This window comes from Gymnogyps californianus, chromosome 28, assembly GCF_018139145.2.
Source record: "Gymnogyps californianus isolate 813 chromosome 28, ASM1813914v2, whole genome shotgun sequence".
Taxonomy (NCBI): domain Eukaryota; kingdom Metazoa; phylum Chordata; class Aves; order Accipitriformes; family Cathartidae; genus Gymnogyps; species Gymnogyps californianus.
The window spans coordinates 7,355,188-7,370,663 of record NC_059498.1 but is presented as its reverse complement, the minus strand read 5'-3'; the positions used below and the strand labels follow the sequence as shown (position 1 = coordinate 7,370,663).

Below are 15,476 nucleotides of genomic sequence, written 5' to 3'. Positions count from 1 at the left end.
TTCTGTAACATCGTCTTACCACAACACAGCAAGTGAACAGGAGCTTTCCCTGGGCTGGAGGTAATCGGCAGGACCGGCACTTCGTACAGAGAAGTAGCAAACTACAGACCACGTACCACGACACGCGGAACGTAACACCCGACAGGAGCTTCCGTTTGGTTTTTTATACAAACCGATAGAATAAAAAAATCAGAGTGTAGTAGAATATCCAGCAACAAAAATGGTAGAAAGGATCTGTACCTGATCGTATGAAAGCAGCATCTCAGCAAAGTGCGGTGGCATCATGCGCGGCAGCGGCGGCCGTTGCCCGCACGGGCAGGGTATTGCTTGGCGCGCCCCGGGCTGTGCCCCAAGGCTGGGTATTGCATGGCTTCCTTCGTGGCTCTGGCTAAGCGAGCAAAGCAGCGGGTAATCTACGCGCGGGCGTCGCTAACGGGGCGGCAGCGGCGGCAGCCGGGTGCACCCGGTGCACTCCCATGCGAAAGGGAGGGTGGGCTGCCCGGCCCCGGGGCTCCTCGCCGGAGGCAGGGCAGGATTTGGCAGCTGGTGGGAGGCAGCAGCCTGCCTCTGGTGCGGGGGCTGCCGGCGTGCCCGGGGCGAGCGGGGCTGGGGCTCGGCGGGTCGCGGCCACGCTCCGGGGCCGGGTCGGTGGCAGCCGCGGGGAGGAGCTGGCGGTCAGTGCAGTGCAGTCCGGTCCGGAGGCGGGTGTTGGCAGTTCAGGTGTGCTCGGCCCTTTGGTCCCGCGATGCTCGCTCGTCCCCGGGCGGCTCCCAGGGCTGCGGGGGCTGCGAGCCCGTTCCACCCCCCGGCCCTGCTAGTCCCCTTTCGCCTCCTCCAGGATCTGGGGCAGGTTCTGGTCCTTGCGCACTGACAGCGGTTTGGCAGCGCTGCCGTAGTCCTGGACGGCCTTGGGCTCGTTGGTGTGGTAGGAGCCCTTGTAGCGGTGGTAGTAGAAGTACAGCAGCACCAGCAGCCCCCCGAGCAGCAGGAGCAGGAAGGTCACAACTGTGGGGGAGAGGCAGTGGTGAGGGGCTGGGGAGGCGCAGGGCCAGGGCAGAGGTGGGGGGGACACCGGCCAGGCGCTTCACTTACACCCGATGATGATCCCAAGCCAGCCGTCGTCGTGCACGTGGGGGAACTCTGCAGAAACAGAGTGGGCGGCTGAGACCAGGCTGCAGCGGGGTCTTGTGCTGGAGCATCCGCTCCGCAGCTGATGCTTGCTGGGGGGGCTGCCTCCCCGCTGGGGTCCCACCACGGTGCCTACCTGTGCCCATGTACCAGGGGTCCATCTCGGGAGGGATGAGGATGGTGGTGAGGGGGAGCATGGAGGCACAGCTCGACTCCACCAGCTCCCCTCGGATGCTGTAGGGCCGCACGACGCTGGTGGGGCGGAAGATGGCTTTGAGGGGGACGAGGCTGTTAAACTTCACCCCCGAGAGGCAGCCTGAGAAGCCAGGCGTGTTGTAGCGCTGGATCTCGGGGTCGATCACGCCAGTCTCTGGGGGGGGGCACAGAAGGAAAAGGTTCATCCCCCGCGGAGGGCAAGGACCATGCTGGGCAGAGGAGACCCCAGAGATCCCAGCATGGGAGGGGGCGGCCAAGGGCAGGACCCAGCTCACCCATCACACGCCCCAGGTACAGGTTTTTGGGCGAGTCCAGCTTGCTGTCCACAAACAGGGAGAACTGCTGCTCCATGACGGGGAGATAGTCCACCTGGGAGGCAGGCACACGGCGTCAGCGCCCGCTGAGCCTCCTCCGCCTCCTGCATCCCTGCCTGTGCCGCCTCCCAGCCTGACCCCCAGCCCCGCAGCCCCCAGGGCCCCGGTGGGGAGGATGCCCCGGCCCCGTACCTGGGTGTACAGAGTGCGGTGCAGGCGGGTGATGTTGACGCGGTGGGGCCTCCCGTCCGTCACTGGCTTGGTGGTGAGGGCGAAGACGTAGGGGCTGGTGCCGAGCTGGTAGCGCAGCTGCAGGCTCCCTGCGGGCAGAGCGGGGCCGTCAGCGATGCCTGGGCTCTCGGTGAGCGAGCCCACCCCCTCTGCAGGGCTGGTGACTGGCAGCAGGGTGGAGCAGGGTCCTGTGTGGCCCCAGCGCCTGGGGAGGTCCCCGCAGGCTCTGGGTGAGCCCTGGGGAGGGGAGCCCTGCCCTTACCATCGTCCTTGATGAGCACGGCCATGTAGTCCTTCACAAAGGAGCTGACGTAGAGCAGCACAGCGGGTGCCGAGGTGGTGCTGAAGCTGAAGCTGACCTCCTCGCTGGTGAGGTTGTAGCCGGGCAGGGGCTGCCAGGGGCTGCTGACGATGCTGGCGAACTCGCGGGCGGCGTACAGCGACGTCGGCAGGATGTTGTACCGCACCCAGGTGCCCTCCTCGAAGTACCCGCCGATGTCTGCGGGGAGACCCACAGGGTGACGGGAGCGCCAGCTCCTCCCCCATCCCAGCCCCAGGGAGGGCCCCCACCCTCGGTGCAGGCAGGCGCAGCCGCTCACCGTGGTTGCAGAAGGGCCCATCAAAGGCGGAGACGCTGCAGTTGCAGCTGTAGTGGCTGTAGCGCTCGACGCAGAGCCCGCTGTTCTGGCAGGGCACCAGCGGGTCCTGGCAGTGGCCGGTGCAGTTGACCCGCACGCCCTCCGTCTCGTTGGCCTTGCCCTCCAGGTTGAGCGTCACCCCGTTCATCCGCAGCGCCCGCAGGCACCCCAAGAACGGGCGCATCTTGTGCTCCGCCGCGCCTGCAGCGAGGCCGAGACTCAGCACCCTGTGGCACGAGGGGACCTGGGGACGCGGGGACGCAGCCGGGGGCTCTCACCGACGTAGAGGGGCCTGTTGAAGTCCAGGCGGACGAAGCTCTGCGGGGGGGCCGGCCGCACCACCCAGGGCAGCTTGTCCACCCGCAGCCGCGCCAGCTTGACATTGAGCTCAGCCTTCACCTGGTGCCACTCGTCGTCGTTCCAGGGCACCGCCGACCGCACTGTCAGGTTCTCGTCCCCGTTCCCGATGTCGTAGGCAAACACCACATCCCTGGTGGCTGCAGGGACATGGTGTAGGGAGCAGCCCCCAGCCCCACCACTCCCCGCACCCCCAGCCCGCCCATACTGTTGAGCTCGACGCGGATGTAGTTTCGGGAGCCGGGGTTCTCCAGGAAGACACCGGACAGGGCAGTGGTCTTGAAGTAGAAGGAGATGTCGAGGCTGTGGTTGGCCTGGAAGGTGGGGAAGAGCAGGGCTGCGCCCCTGTTGAAGGAGACGGTGTTCCAGGTATTGCCTGCGGAGAGCAGGAGGGCAGTGAGGGATGGGCACAGACGCTCCACGGGCACGGGACCCCCACAGGCATGGACCCTCTGCAGACGGGGGACCCTCCACAGATCTGGTCACTCACGGTCTCCGTAGCACCGCAGGGGCCCCAGCAGGAACTGGGCTTCGGAGCCGGAGCGGTTGGTGTCTCCGACCACCACCTGGGTGACGGGCAGGTGGTCCACGAAGGTCAGCAGACCCTTGTCCGTCCTCCTGCAAATGGCGCGCGCGTCGGAGGAGCCGTGAGGCGATTCTGCCCCTTCGCCAGCCCGCACCCCTGCTGACCCCCCCCCTAAGCCCCCAGAGTCTGTGCCCCCTTGTGCCCGCAGTGCCCGTCCCGCAGCCCCCGCCGGCTCACCACAGCGCGTGGTCGGCGTCGCAGTTGCAGAAGTACTTGGGGTCGGCGCAGTTCTTGTCCAGCCCGCAGGCGCAGCGCTGGATGCCCGGCCGTGAGCCCCCCCAGTAGTAGTGCCGCTCGTTGTGTCGGCCCATCCAGAAGCTGAAGGGCAGCCCGGCTGCGGGCACAGGGGAGGGTGAGGACATGGCCCCACAGTATGGCCCCACGGCACGGCCCCACGGCACAGCCCTGCGACACGGCCCCACTGCCCCCGGTGCTCACAGGGGGTGTTGAGCAGGCGGGAGCTGTAGCAGTGAAGCTCGATGCGCTGCTCGCAGTACTCGGAGGCGTTTGCGAGCGCGGAGACCTCGGCCCAGGAGGCGTTCCAGTACTCCACGGCCCCCAGGTAGGGCTGGTCCACGCTGGAGCCCGTCACCCGCGTGGCATAGTGGCGGTTGTGCCGGATGATGGTCCATGCTCGGTCCTCTGTGGAGGCAGGGGGGCTGTTAGGACCGGCCCCCTGGGACACCCCTGCTCCCTCTATCCTGCTCCATCCCCGATACACAGGCAGGGGCTGGTCCCTGGGGGCACTGGGCAGAGGGACCCCCCACCTCGGATATCGCAATACACCGTGAAGGGCTTGAGTGGCCCGCTGCCGTCTGGGTCAATGGTGTAGTTCCCCGAGGTTTTCCCGCTGACCCGGTAAGCGTCGCATGACTCCTTATAAAGGGCTGGAAGAAGGAGACAGGGCTGGGGTCAGTGCGAGGGGGGCACTGGGCAGCGGGAGGAGCTGCAGGTGCCCATCCTGCCCCCCGACCCGCGAGGCCCCAGGCTCACATTTGTGGCAGGTCTCCCCCTTGTACCCCGTCAGGTCGCAGATGCACATGAAGTCGTCCCAGGACTGGACGCAGCGGCTGTCGTGCTCACACAGGTTGGGGGTGCACCTGAGGGCGCAGAGGGCTCCTGTCCCGGCACCGGCGCAGCCCCCCGGCCCCCGCCTGCTCCCAGCAGGCGCCCCTGTCCCGACTCCTACCTGTCCGTGATGCCGCAGACGTTGAAGAGCACGTTGAAGTACTGCCCCAGCCGGTGCTGCACCAGCAGCTCCACATCCACGGGCTGCATGTCCACGTTCAGCATCTGCAGGCAGCCGTGGAAGGCCGTCTGGTTCGACCGGCAGCCGGTGACCGAGGCCGGCTTGGGGCAGCCTGCAAGGCACAGCAGGGTGAGCGGCCCCCGGGCACCCATTGCCCCCAGCCCCTGCCCGCCGCCCACCTCCGAAGAAGTACTGGCTGCCGGTGCGGAGCTGGAAGGGGTGCGCCACCCGAAATTCGGCACCGTCATCATCGTCAATGGTCACCACGGCTGAGCCGTCCCGTGCCACCAGCTGCACCGAGTGCCAGAAGCCGTCGTTCAGGCGATGCCCTGTGCAGGGAGAGGAGGGAGCATGGGGAGGCACCACCAGCAGACCGGCCCCCAGCCCCACACCGGCTCCCCAGCCCACCTGCGGCAAACTCCAGCTTCTTCTTGCCGGGCTGAGCGATGGAGACGTTGACCTGCCCCTCGCTCAGCACCACCTCGAGGGAGCCCAGGCGGTCGGCAAAGCTGGTGTAGAGCAGGAGCCCGGCGGTGTCCCAGGAGCGGAAGCGGAAGCTGACGGCCAGGCGGTTCCTCCGCGGGATCCCCGGCACCCGCACGTAGTTGTTGATGCCGGCGAAGGTGATGGGGGTGTTCAGCTGGTCCTGGCAGTAGTGGCCCACGCTGCCCTGGGGGTGACCGTGGGAGGTGGTGAGGAAGGGGATGCTCCCGCAGCGGGAAGGCCCCCCCATCCCCACAGCCCTGGCCCCGATCACCCCCGCTCGATCCCGTTGCCTGGCAGTGCCGGGCAGGCGCCCCGGGCCAGGGACGACCTCGCACGGTCGATGCGGCGCCACTCAGCTGGCACAGCCGCTGCCCGGCCTCGCGTCACCCCACAGCAGCGGGGGGGAGCCTGGCCCCGGGGAAGGGGTCACCCCACAGCGGGGCTGAGGACCCCCAGGGAAGGGGCCAGCCCCCAGGGCTGGACCTCGAAGCGGATGTTGGATGTCCGGTGCCGGGCCAGGTCGGCGATGTTGACCCCGTTGAAGATGATATTCTCCACACAGCCCCGGAAGTTTTGCCGGTAGGTGAGGTGCTGCTTGTCCTGGTCGATCACCCCCCCAAAGAAGAGCTGGGAGGCAGAGGGAGGGGGTCAGCCCCTCGGCGGGGGATGCCACAGGTCAGCATCCCAGCAGCTCCCCACCCGCCACACCCACCTCGGTGTCGAGGTCGAGCTGGTCGAAGGTGCCGTGGCAGCGGAAGCGCTTGACCTCCCCATCCAGCGTCAGGTTGACGTGGTGGCCGTAGCGCTCGATGTGCAGCGAGTGCCAGTGCTGGTCGTCCAGGAGGCTGCCCACCGCCGCCGTCGTGTGGCCCTCGCTGGCGTGCAGCGGGCTACTGCCTGGGGAGGGGCAGCCTCAGCCAGCGGCCCCCCGGCCCCGCACCCCCCGGCCCCCCGGCCCCGGCTCACCTAAGCTGATGTGCAGGAGGAGCTGGGCCTGCTTGAGCTCCACCGTGATGTAGTCGCCCTGCGAGCCCTCCCCGTGCATCAGCACCCCATCCTGCTCCAGCGTCTTGAAGTTGAAGGAGATGTCATCCTCGAGGGTGCTGATCCTCTTGGCCCGGAAGCGGTAGGAGATGGCATCATCCCCGTCGAAGTAGAGCACATGGGACCCTGGGGAGAGCAGAGCGGCCCCAGCCACGTCACTGCCCGCAGCAGCAGGCGCCCCGGCACGGGGAACTCTCCTTTCTGCTATGGTTTATGCCAGAGCTAATGACTGCAGACGGCTTGGACACAATCCCCTCTGGGAAAGGGTTTTCCGGGCGTGCCGGAGCCAGGGGCTGGTCTCCTGCCACGTGGGTGGCCGGGCCAGGGTCCCACCCTGCGCAGGGCTGCTGGAGCCCCCGGGACGGGTACTCACGGTAGGGGCAGCCATAGAGGCCCAGGCGCAGCCCGATCTTCCCGCGCGGGTTCCAGGCCACCGGGATGATGCGGACGTAGCGCGCGAGGATGGGGTAGTGCAGGTCGTGCCGCACCACCCCGCTCTCGTTCACATTCCCAAAGAACGTCTGGGGACGAAAGGCCACCGTCAGCACCTTGCTCCGGGCTGGGGGTCTCCGCTCCCCCCAGGAGACCCCCTCCTGCAGGGACCCCCGAGCACCCCCCTACCCAGTTGCTGCCCTGCTGGAAGAAGGGTTTCCAGCTGGTGGGGTGGTCTCCATAGAGCACGATGTAGCGCGTCAGCCAGTCGTAGGTGTTGAATGTTCCCTGCGTGGCCACCGCATTGATCCGGTGCTTTTGCATCAGGTCGATCTGGAGCCAGGGCTGCTTGTCCCGGGGGTCGGGGGACCAGCCGCTGGTGCCTGCGGGGGGGAGCGGCTCAGGCGGCCCCACAGCCCAGCACCCAGCAGCTCCCGGCTGAGCAGGGGCTGCTTGTTTGGCCCCACCGCAGCACCCGACTGCGGGTGGGAGCTGGAGGGCTGCGGGGCTCTCCCCCACTCCTGGGGGATGCTGAGGGCTCTGCCATGGGCACCCGAGGTCCCCTCAGCCCCATGCGAGCGAAGACCTTGCTGGGGACACCCCCTGCCCACGCCCCCCCCCCCCCGTCTGCACCCCAGTCCCACGGGGGGACTCACTGTGCAGCCGGGCAAAGCTGGCCGAGTAGAAGATGTTGTATCTGGAGGAGGCACCGATGGACGAGGAGTAGAGGGGAGCGACGAGCTCATCGTAGCAGGGTCCTGCGGGGAGAGTGGGGCTGGGGGCCGGGCTCGGGGGCTGAACTGGGCGGTGTCCCCGCGGCAGCCCCCCTGGCCAGGCCATGCGGACCCCGCGGACCCCACGGACCCTGCGGACCCCGCGGGCCGGCGGCGCGGCGGGTCCAGCTCCCGCTCTCCCCTCCCACTGCAGCGGAGCTGACACACCTCTGCGGGCCCCGGCGACCGCACCAGCCGCCTCCGCACTGACGTGGGCGCCGGGACCCCCCCCGCCCCGCCCCGCCCCGCCCCGCCGGGGCAGTGTCCCGCGTGGGAGGCCGGGGGGCTCCGTGCAAACCCTCGCGGCATCTGCAGAGCAGGCACCGGCGGGGCCGAGGTCCCGAGCCCCTCGCAGGGCCCCCCCGGCCGGGTCGGACGGAGCCGGGGAGCCCCAGGAGCGTTTGCTGCATCCCCAGCCCTCACTGCAGGGCCAAGGGCAGCCGCGCTGCGCCCATGCTGCATCACCCCCTGCCTGCATGGCCCCCTGCCTCCATCACCCCCTGCCTGCATGGCCCCCTGCCTCCATCACCCCCTGCCTCCATCATCCCGTGCCTCCATCACCCCCTGCCTGCATCACCCCCGCCTGCATCACCCCCGCCTCCATCACCCCCCCCCCCCCCCCCCCCCCCCCCCCCCACCTCCTGCCGCATCACCCCCTGCCTGCATCACCCCCCCCTCCATCACCCCCTGCCTCCATCAACCCCCCGCCTCCATCACCCCCTGCCTGCATGGCCCCCTGCCTCCATCACCCCCACCCCCCCCTCCATCACCCCCTGCCTGCATGCCCCCTGCCTCCATCACCCTCTGCCTGCATGGCCCCTGCCTCCATCACCCCCGCCTGCATCACCCCCCACCTCCATCACCCCCTGCCTCCATCACCCCCTGCCTCCATCAACCCCCCGCCTCCATCACCCCCTGCCTGCATCACCCCCTGCCTCCATCAACCCCCCGCCTCCATCACCCCCTGCCTGCATCACCCCCTGCCTGCATCACCCCCTGCCTGCATCATCCTGTGCCTCCATCACCCCCTGCCTGCATCACCCCCGCCTCCATCACCCCCTGCCTGCATCGTCCCCTGCCTCCATCCCCCGCAGCCAGCGGGTCCCCGGGCCACCCCGGCCCTGGGGGAAGGGGCCAAGGGCCCCGGCTCAGAGGGGCCGCAGAGAGCTGCTCGGTGAAGCCAGGGCCTTGCCGGTCCCCGTCCGCGCGCCTGGGCAGCCGCCCCCCCGGCCCCTCCCGCCCCGGGGCCCGGGACCAGCCCGCTGCAGCCCCGCGGCGGGGCCGGGCCGGGGCGGCGGCGCTGGCCGAGGTGCTGGCGGAGCCCGGCCGGGCCCCGCGGGGCTGCCCCCGCCCGCCGGGGTGCCCGGACACGGGGCCGGGCCGGGCCAGGGGTGCCGGGGCCCGAGCCCCCTCCCCGGTACGGACACGGGGCCGCGCCGGGCGCGGGGACGCGGCGCAGCGGGGCGGGTGCCCGGGGCACCCCTGCGCATCCGCGGGCGTCCCGGATCCCCCGGGCCCCCGGAGCCCCCGGGCCCCCGGAGCCTCCGGGCGGGTGCGGTGCCGCCGGCGGGGGGGCTGCGGCGGGGCGGCCCCGGGCAGGGCGCGGGGGGGGGGGGGGGCGCCCGGACGCCCGTGTCCGGCGGTGACCTTGGGGACGACGCGGCCCGGGGCGCCGGGGGTGCCGGGGGATGCCCGGGGGAGAAGGAGGGATGCCCAGGAGAACGGGGGGGCCGGGGGCGGCTCGGGGGGCTGGGGCGGCTCGGGGGTGCGGGGCCGGGGCGGCGGGTGCGGTCCCGCAGTGCGGAGCGGCCGCTCCCGGGACTGCGGCCCCACTTACGTGCGAGGCAGCCGGGGCCGGGGTGCAGGAGGCCGGCGCAGGCGGCGAGCAGGAGCCCGAGGAGGCGGCGAGCGCCCATGCTGGAGCGCCCCGAGCGCCCTCGGCGCCGCCGCTCCCGGTGCTGCAGCCGCGCGGCGGAGCGGGGCCGGCGGCTCCGCCCATGGGGCGGGGGGGGGGGGGGGCGGCCCCGGGAGCCGGGGGGGGGCCGCGGGGGCCGGGCTGGGCGCAGCGCAGAGCCCCGGCCCCCCCAGCCTCCCCCGCTGCCGCGCCCCCGAGGGATGCTCCCGCCGGGCACCCGGTTCCCCCGGTCCTCGGCCCCGCTTGGCCCCGTCCCAGAGCAGCGTGGGGCTGCCGGCCGCCCCGGGCTGCAGCTGGGCCACGGCTCGTGGCCTCGGTGGGCTCGGGGTGGGGGTGCGTGGGCAGAGCGGGGCACGGGCAGCGCAGGGCGTGGGGTGGGCGCGAGCGGGGCCGTGCAGGGAGCACCCCAGGCATCACCGGTTGCCGCGCAGCCCCCGGCCCTCACCGTGCCCAGCCCTGCCCTGAGCCCCCGCCAGGCTGGGCAGCATAGTCCCCCCCCCCGCAGACCTGGCCCCCCGCAGACCTGGCCCCCCGCAGACATGTCCCAGGCGCCCAGCACCCGCGCCAGCAGCGGCAGGGGAGGATTGGAGCGATGCCCGCCAGCCCTCCCACAGCAGATGTGGCGGCAGTTTGTAATCAAGCCACAGATTAAGGCCTGCGGGTTTTGGGGTCGCCCGTCTCTCCAGTGGTGCAGAAGACAGGATTTAGCCTGTGTCTGTTCCCAAACATCCCCAGACACCCACGGAGGGGATAGGGGGGCTAGCAGCCGCGTGGCCTACATACGCTGCCTGCCCCACAGACCCCACGGTGCCCTGTCCCCCCCCAGCTCTGCAAGGAGTCCCCTCTCCCAGGAGCCCCATGCAGCGCCCCAAGCCCAGCCCCGAGGGATGGGGATGCATCGGGGGCCACTGGGTCCAAGCAGGGTCCCGGTGCTGGGCAGGAGCCCGGCCTGGCTGTGCTCGGTGCGGGCAGCTCCGCACCGCTGGCACGAGGGTGCTGCCCACCAGGCCTGGCAGTGCCGCGCCGGGCACCTGGCTGCCGCTGGGCAGGGCAGCGCGGCTGTCACCTGCGGGCAGCGGGTGCCGGCACTGCTTCCTGCGCAGGCAGAGCCGAGGCCGGGGCCCGGTGGGTGAAAGAGGGAACAGAAAGCCCCAGGTGCGGCCAGGCCACAGGGCAGCCGGTGGCGTACCAGGAGTTCTGCTACCGGGAGCTGGAGCCATGTGCTGGGGCCGCGGGCACCGGCCCTCCTCTCCCCCAGACCCTCGCAGCACCTGCAGGTCCATCCCCAGGAGAGGCACAGCCGCATCTGGCCTTACCCTGACACCCCAGGGGTGCTGCCTGCTCTGGCCACAGCCCCACATCCCGTCCCTGTGCTGGGTCAGGTCTGTGACGGCCCGGTGGGGGCACGCAGGGTCCCTGCTCTGCACCCACAGCTGGCCATAGGGCCAGCATTTGCCCCAGGACCCTTCTCCCTCCCCTTCCCCGAGGATGCAGGGTGCAGGATGGCACCCCCAGAGCCGGCACAGAGCGGAGGTCTGCAGCCAGTGCCCTTGTGCTGCAGAAAGAGCAGGGGAGGGGGAAAGACCCTCCAGCAAAGAGCCCTGGGGACACCCCAGGGCCCAGGGGCTGGGCTGCCTCTGCCCAGCTGCTCTCCAGCCAGGCCGCAGCAGCTCCACAGCCCTGCTGCACCACGGGCACCGGCAGTGAGCTCCCGGGGCTGGCAGGGACCCTGCCCGCTCCCTGCACCCGGCTGGAGGCAGCAGGAGGGCTGAGGGCAGAGCTGGGATAAGCCACAGCAAAGACGGCTGTAGCGGGGGGAAAGGGGGATTGAGGGATTACCGTGGCAAACGGCCGAAAGCCCATTAAAGCCGGGGATGAATTTGCTCCCCCCTGGGGAGAGGAAAGTGGGGCCTCTGCCCCACAAGAACTAATCTGCCCCTTAATGAGGAGCTGGGAATTTTGTTGTCAACAACCAGCAACGTGCCTGCCCAGTGCAGCGGGGGTGTGAGGGCACAGGGCCGTGGGGGTGCAGGGGTGCGGGGGTGCAGGGGTGCGGGGGTGCAGGGGTGCAGGAGCGCAGGGGTGCAGGGCAGGGCTGGGACCCCTGGGCAAGGGTGACGCCCTGCACCAGCGGCCACCCCAGTTCCTGGAACCGCCACGTTTCCCATCAGGACGAGCCGTTCCTGGACCAGACGCAGCTCTGCTGGTCCCACCAGCCCAGCATCCTGCCTGCACCCGGCTCAGCGCCGGCCCACAGTGGCCCACGCTCCACTCCTTGGCCCCGTTCCCTCCAGCCTCCCCTCCGGCCCTGCAGAGGCAGCCCCTGTGCGGCAGGAGCTGCAAACAGCCCCGGGGTGGGCTGGGGTCTCCTGCATGCGCTGGGTGCCCTTGGCCAGACCCCGCTCCCCCCGGCCGGGCGCTCCCAGGCTTGTCCCCCAGCCCCACATGACAGGGGCTGAGCAGAGCTGCTATTTCTGTCCCCGGCACACAGATAGTAGCCACAAAGTCAAAGATGCAGCACAGGCTCTGGAGCGGGGTCGCATCTGCCTCCTTGCCTTCCTCCCCCAGGGCTGGGCTTGTGCTCTGCACCGCTCTCGGTATCAGGAGCAGCACGTGGTCAAACCACAGGTTGCAGAGCGCTGAGACGCCGACGGCTCTGGACCCACCAGCCAGGGGGAAAAGTCCCGCTGCGTGATGCAGGAGCAGGTGAGGGGCCACGGGGCGAGGGGTTCGCTGGGGGCCAGGCGGGGGGACCCCTTGCTGGCTTTTCTTGTTGCTTTTAAATGGTTCTCTTGTGAGCCGTGTGGGTTTGGGCTGAAAGGCAAAGCCCCAGGGAATGCAGGGCAGTGCCCAGTGCTCCAGGTCCTGGGGCCCAGAGCAGGGAAGGGGCTGGGGGAGCTGCTGAGTCGCCAGTCTGCCCTGGCGCTGGGTTCGGATCCCACCTGCAGTCCCAGAACGGGTGGGGGGATCAGACCCGGCCGCCTGGGCTTGCTGATGGGAGCCAGAGCAAAACTGCCGTCGTGAGGCTGCTCTGAGTCAGAGCCATGCCGGATCCTGACCTCCGTGGCAATGGGGTCCCGGCTGTCCAGTGCCAGGCTGCAGCGCTGTCCCTCCACCCCAGAGCAGGGCAGAGAGGCCGGGAGCTGGAAGCCCTGTGCACAGCTGCCTGCAACCTGTGCAGGGCAGTGGGATGCCCCAGGACCTCCCCGGCTGGGAGCAGGACCAGGCAGTGTGGGGCTGTGCCGGCACTGGGGTCCCCAGGGTGGTGCATTGGTGGGTGGGTGGGTGCTTTGGGCAGGTCCCCGCTGCTCTCACCTGGGGTTGCCGGCATGGAGCCCCGAAGCCTGGCTGCACAGGGCAACCGGGGCTGTGGGCTGGGTGCTGAGCCCCAGGGGATGTCAGGAGCAGCTCCCCCATGGCAGGTGCATGGTTAGTTCACGGGACGTGGTGCTGTGCTGGGGACGCCACGACCAGGGTCACGTCTCCCCACCAGCTCTGCGCCACAGGCAGCTGCTTGGGAAGTGCGCAATTGCTCTCACAATGACTGAGTGCGGCAAACCTCCCGCTGCCTCGAGGTGGGTGTGAGACGGAAACCACCCCGAGTGCATGGCCGGGGCCCGCAGCACGCCTGGGCTCCCTGCAGCGGGGCTGGGTGGAGGAGGGCTGCCCTGGGCGTGGTGTGCTGCACGCTGCGGCCAGGCCACCGCCTCTGAGCATCCCTCGCTCAGCCTCCCTCTGCGCAGGTGACCCCCAGCCCTGCCTCAACGGAGCTGACCGCCACCACTGACTTCTACCCCTGGGAGGACGGGTACTCATGGGAGGACAGCATGCTGCCCGAGCTCTGCGAGAAGCAGGTGGTGCAGGGCTTCGCCCGCACCTACCAGCCTGCCGTCTACCTGCTGCTCTCACTGCTGGGCACAGTGGGGAATGGGCTGGTGCTGCTCACGCACACCCGCTACCGCCGGGCACACAGCATCACCGACGTCTGCCTCCTGCACCTCGCCCTGTCTGACCTCCTGCTGCTCCTGACGCTGCCCTTCGCCATCACCAACATGCTGCAGGGCTGGTCCCCAGGCACGGCCGCCTGCAAGGTGCTGCAGGGCCTCTACGCCCTCAACTTCTACAGCGGCTTCTTCTTCCTCACCTGCATCAGCGTGGACCGCTACGTGGCCATCGTGCAGGTGCCGGCCGCCTGCCGCCTGCGCCCACGGGCTCGCCGCCACGGCTGGCTGACGGCGGGGCTGGCCTGGCTGCTGGCCACGCTGCTGGCACTGCCCCAGTTCATCTACAGCCGAGCGGAGCAGCACCAGGACCTCCAGCTCTGCCACGTCGTCTTCCCCCGCGCGGTCTCACGGGCCGCCCGCGGGGCCACCAACCTGGTGCAGGTCGTGCTGGGCTTCGCGGTGCCCTTCCTGGTGATGGCAAGCTGCTACGCGGCCGTGGCCCGGACGCTGCTGGCGGCCCGCGGCGCCCAGCCCCACCGGGCGCTGCGGGTGCTGCTGGCCCTCGTGCTGGTGTTTGTGGCGCTGCAGCTGCCCCACAGCCTGATGGTGCTGCTGGACGCGGCCGAGCTGCTGGCCAGCTGGGAGGTGAGCTGTGCCCAGAGCCGCCGCAAGGACCTGGCGCTGCTGGTCACCGGTGGGCTGGCATACCTGCGCTGCTGCCTCAACCCCCTGCTCTACGCCTTCCTGGGCCAGCGCTTCCGCCGGGAGCTGTGGCTGCTGGCCAGCGATGCCGGCTGCGTGGGGCCCCTTGAGCCACGCTGCCCCAGCTGCCCCAGTCCCCGCCGGCGGACATCGCTCTCCACCTGCCAGGACGTGGTGTAGGGACATGGTGCCCATGGCCGGGGCAGGGACCAGCACCCCGGGGCTCGGCCCTTCCGTGGCTCCCCGGGAAGAGCCTCGTTCGTGCACGGGCCTGCCCCGCGCCCCGGCAGAGCAGCCTGGCAGGGGCAGCACCGGACAACCTGCACGGTGCCTGCACACGCGTGGGCAGAGGGAAGAGCAGCCCCGCAGCGCCCGCATGCTCTGCAAGCGCCTCTGCTGCCCAGCGAACCGCTGGGCGGGGGGGGACTGTGCAATGTCACGCGTGCTCCGGGGGGGCCGTGCAATGTCATGCGTGCTGCGGGGGGCTGTGCGGTGCCGGTGAGCTCGGGACAGTGGATGCACGCAGCAGGGCCCGGGCAGGCAGCTGGTTCCCATCCTCACAATAAAACCCGGTCGAGCCCCGCTGGGCGAGCGTCGTCTCCGTGCGGGCCGGGGCTGCCCCGGGGGGGGACGGGCCGGGGCTGCCGGGGGGTTTTGCTGGGCCGGGGAGCGGAGAGCGGGGAGCGGGGGAGCGGGGGGGGCGGCCCCGCGCCCGCCCGTGCCCACCGGCGCTGGCCGGGGGATGCCTGCAGGCGGCAGCAGAACCTCGCGCTTGCTGCCGTCCGCTGCCTGTCCCCTGCCTGTCCCCTGCCTGTGCCCGCGGTCCCCTGCCTGGGCTCCCCCGGACACGGGGCGAGCTCCAAGCCGGGGCTCCGGCAGCCGGGGAGCGGGCGGGGACAGGCTGGGGACGGAGGGACCGGGCCGGGGAGCGGGGGCTCCGCGGGGGCGGGCGGAGGGCGACGGCCCAGGGACCGGCACCGGCTCCACGGCGGCTCCGGGGCGGGGTGGGGGGATGTCCGGGCCCGGGCCCGGTACCCCCAGCCCCGCGGTGCCCCCGGCCCGGCCCGGGCAGTCGGAGGGGGCAGCTGGGGGCTGGGGGCAGGAGCGGGGGTCACCCCCCAGCCCAGCCCAGCCCCTGGCCGAAGTGGCGGCAGAGCCCACGCCACCATCCCCGCGGGCAGGGTGCTGGAGGGGCTGGGAGTCCCCGGGCTGGTGACAGCAGAGGGCCCCCCCCCCCCGAAAAACCTGCCCTGGATCTGGCTGGAAACCCCCTCCAGGGCGAGGGGCCAGAGGGACTTTCCTCCCCTCTTCTCACTTCCCCCACGAGCTCCTCTGCCCAGGCACATCCCGGCCCAGCAGCTCCCACCTCCCACGGGGCCAGGGTGCCGCCGCTGGGGCTAGTACGGCCCGGACGCCCTCACCCCCACGGGGCTGGCAGCGTGCGGAGTGCCGCAGGGCCAT

General features: G+C 70.8%; 2 protein-coding genes across 2 annotated transcripts; one reads left to right on the top strand and one right to left on the bottom strand.

The window, feature by feature from the left end:
* Positions 1-814: 814 nt before the first annotated feature.
* Positions 815-9,370, bottom strand: CNTNAP1 (contactin associated protein 1). The gene is made up of 24 exons (XM_050911685.1): positions 9,292-9,370; positions 7,338-7,439; positions 6,871-7,064; positions 6,623-6,770; positions 6,172-6,375; positions 5,918-6,102; positions 5,689-5,832; positions 5,128-5,389; positions 4,899-5,048; positions 4,660-4,831; positions 4,464-4,570; positions 4,238-4,357; positions 3,909-4,112; positions 3,648-3,804; positions 3,375-3,502; positions 3,093-3,260; positions 2,806-3,024; positions 2,489-2,728; positions 2,152-2,388; positions 1,851-1,978; positions 1,620-1,713; positions 1,265-1,498; positions 1,093-1,140; positions 815-1,005 (listed from the first exon to the last, which is right to left on the bottom strand). The coding sequence occupies exons 1-24, from the start codon at positions 9,368-9,370 to the stop codon at positions 815-817; spliced, it is 3,915 nt and encodes a 1,304-aa protein (XP_050767642.1).
* A 2,693-nt stretch (positions 9,371-12,063) lies between these two features.
* On the top strand, positions 12,064-14,195 carry CCR10 (C-C motif chemokine receptor 10). Its single transcript, XM_050912089.1, has 2 exons — positions 12,064-12,075; positions 13,113-14,195. Exons 1-2 carry the CDS (start codon positions 12,064-12,066, stop codon positions 14,193-14,195), a joined length of 1,095 nt encoding a protein of 364 aa, XP_050768046.1.
* Positions 14,196-15,476: the final 1,281 nt, after the last annotated feature.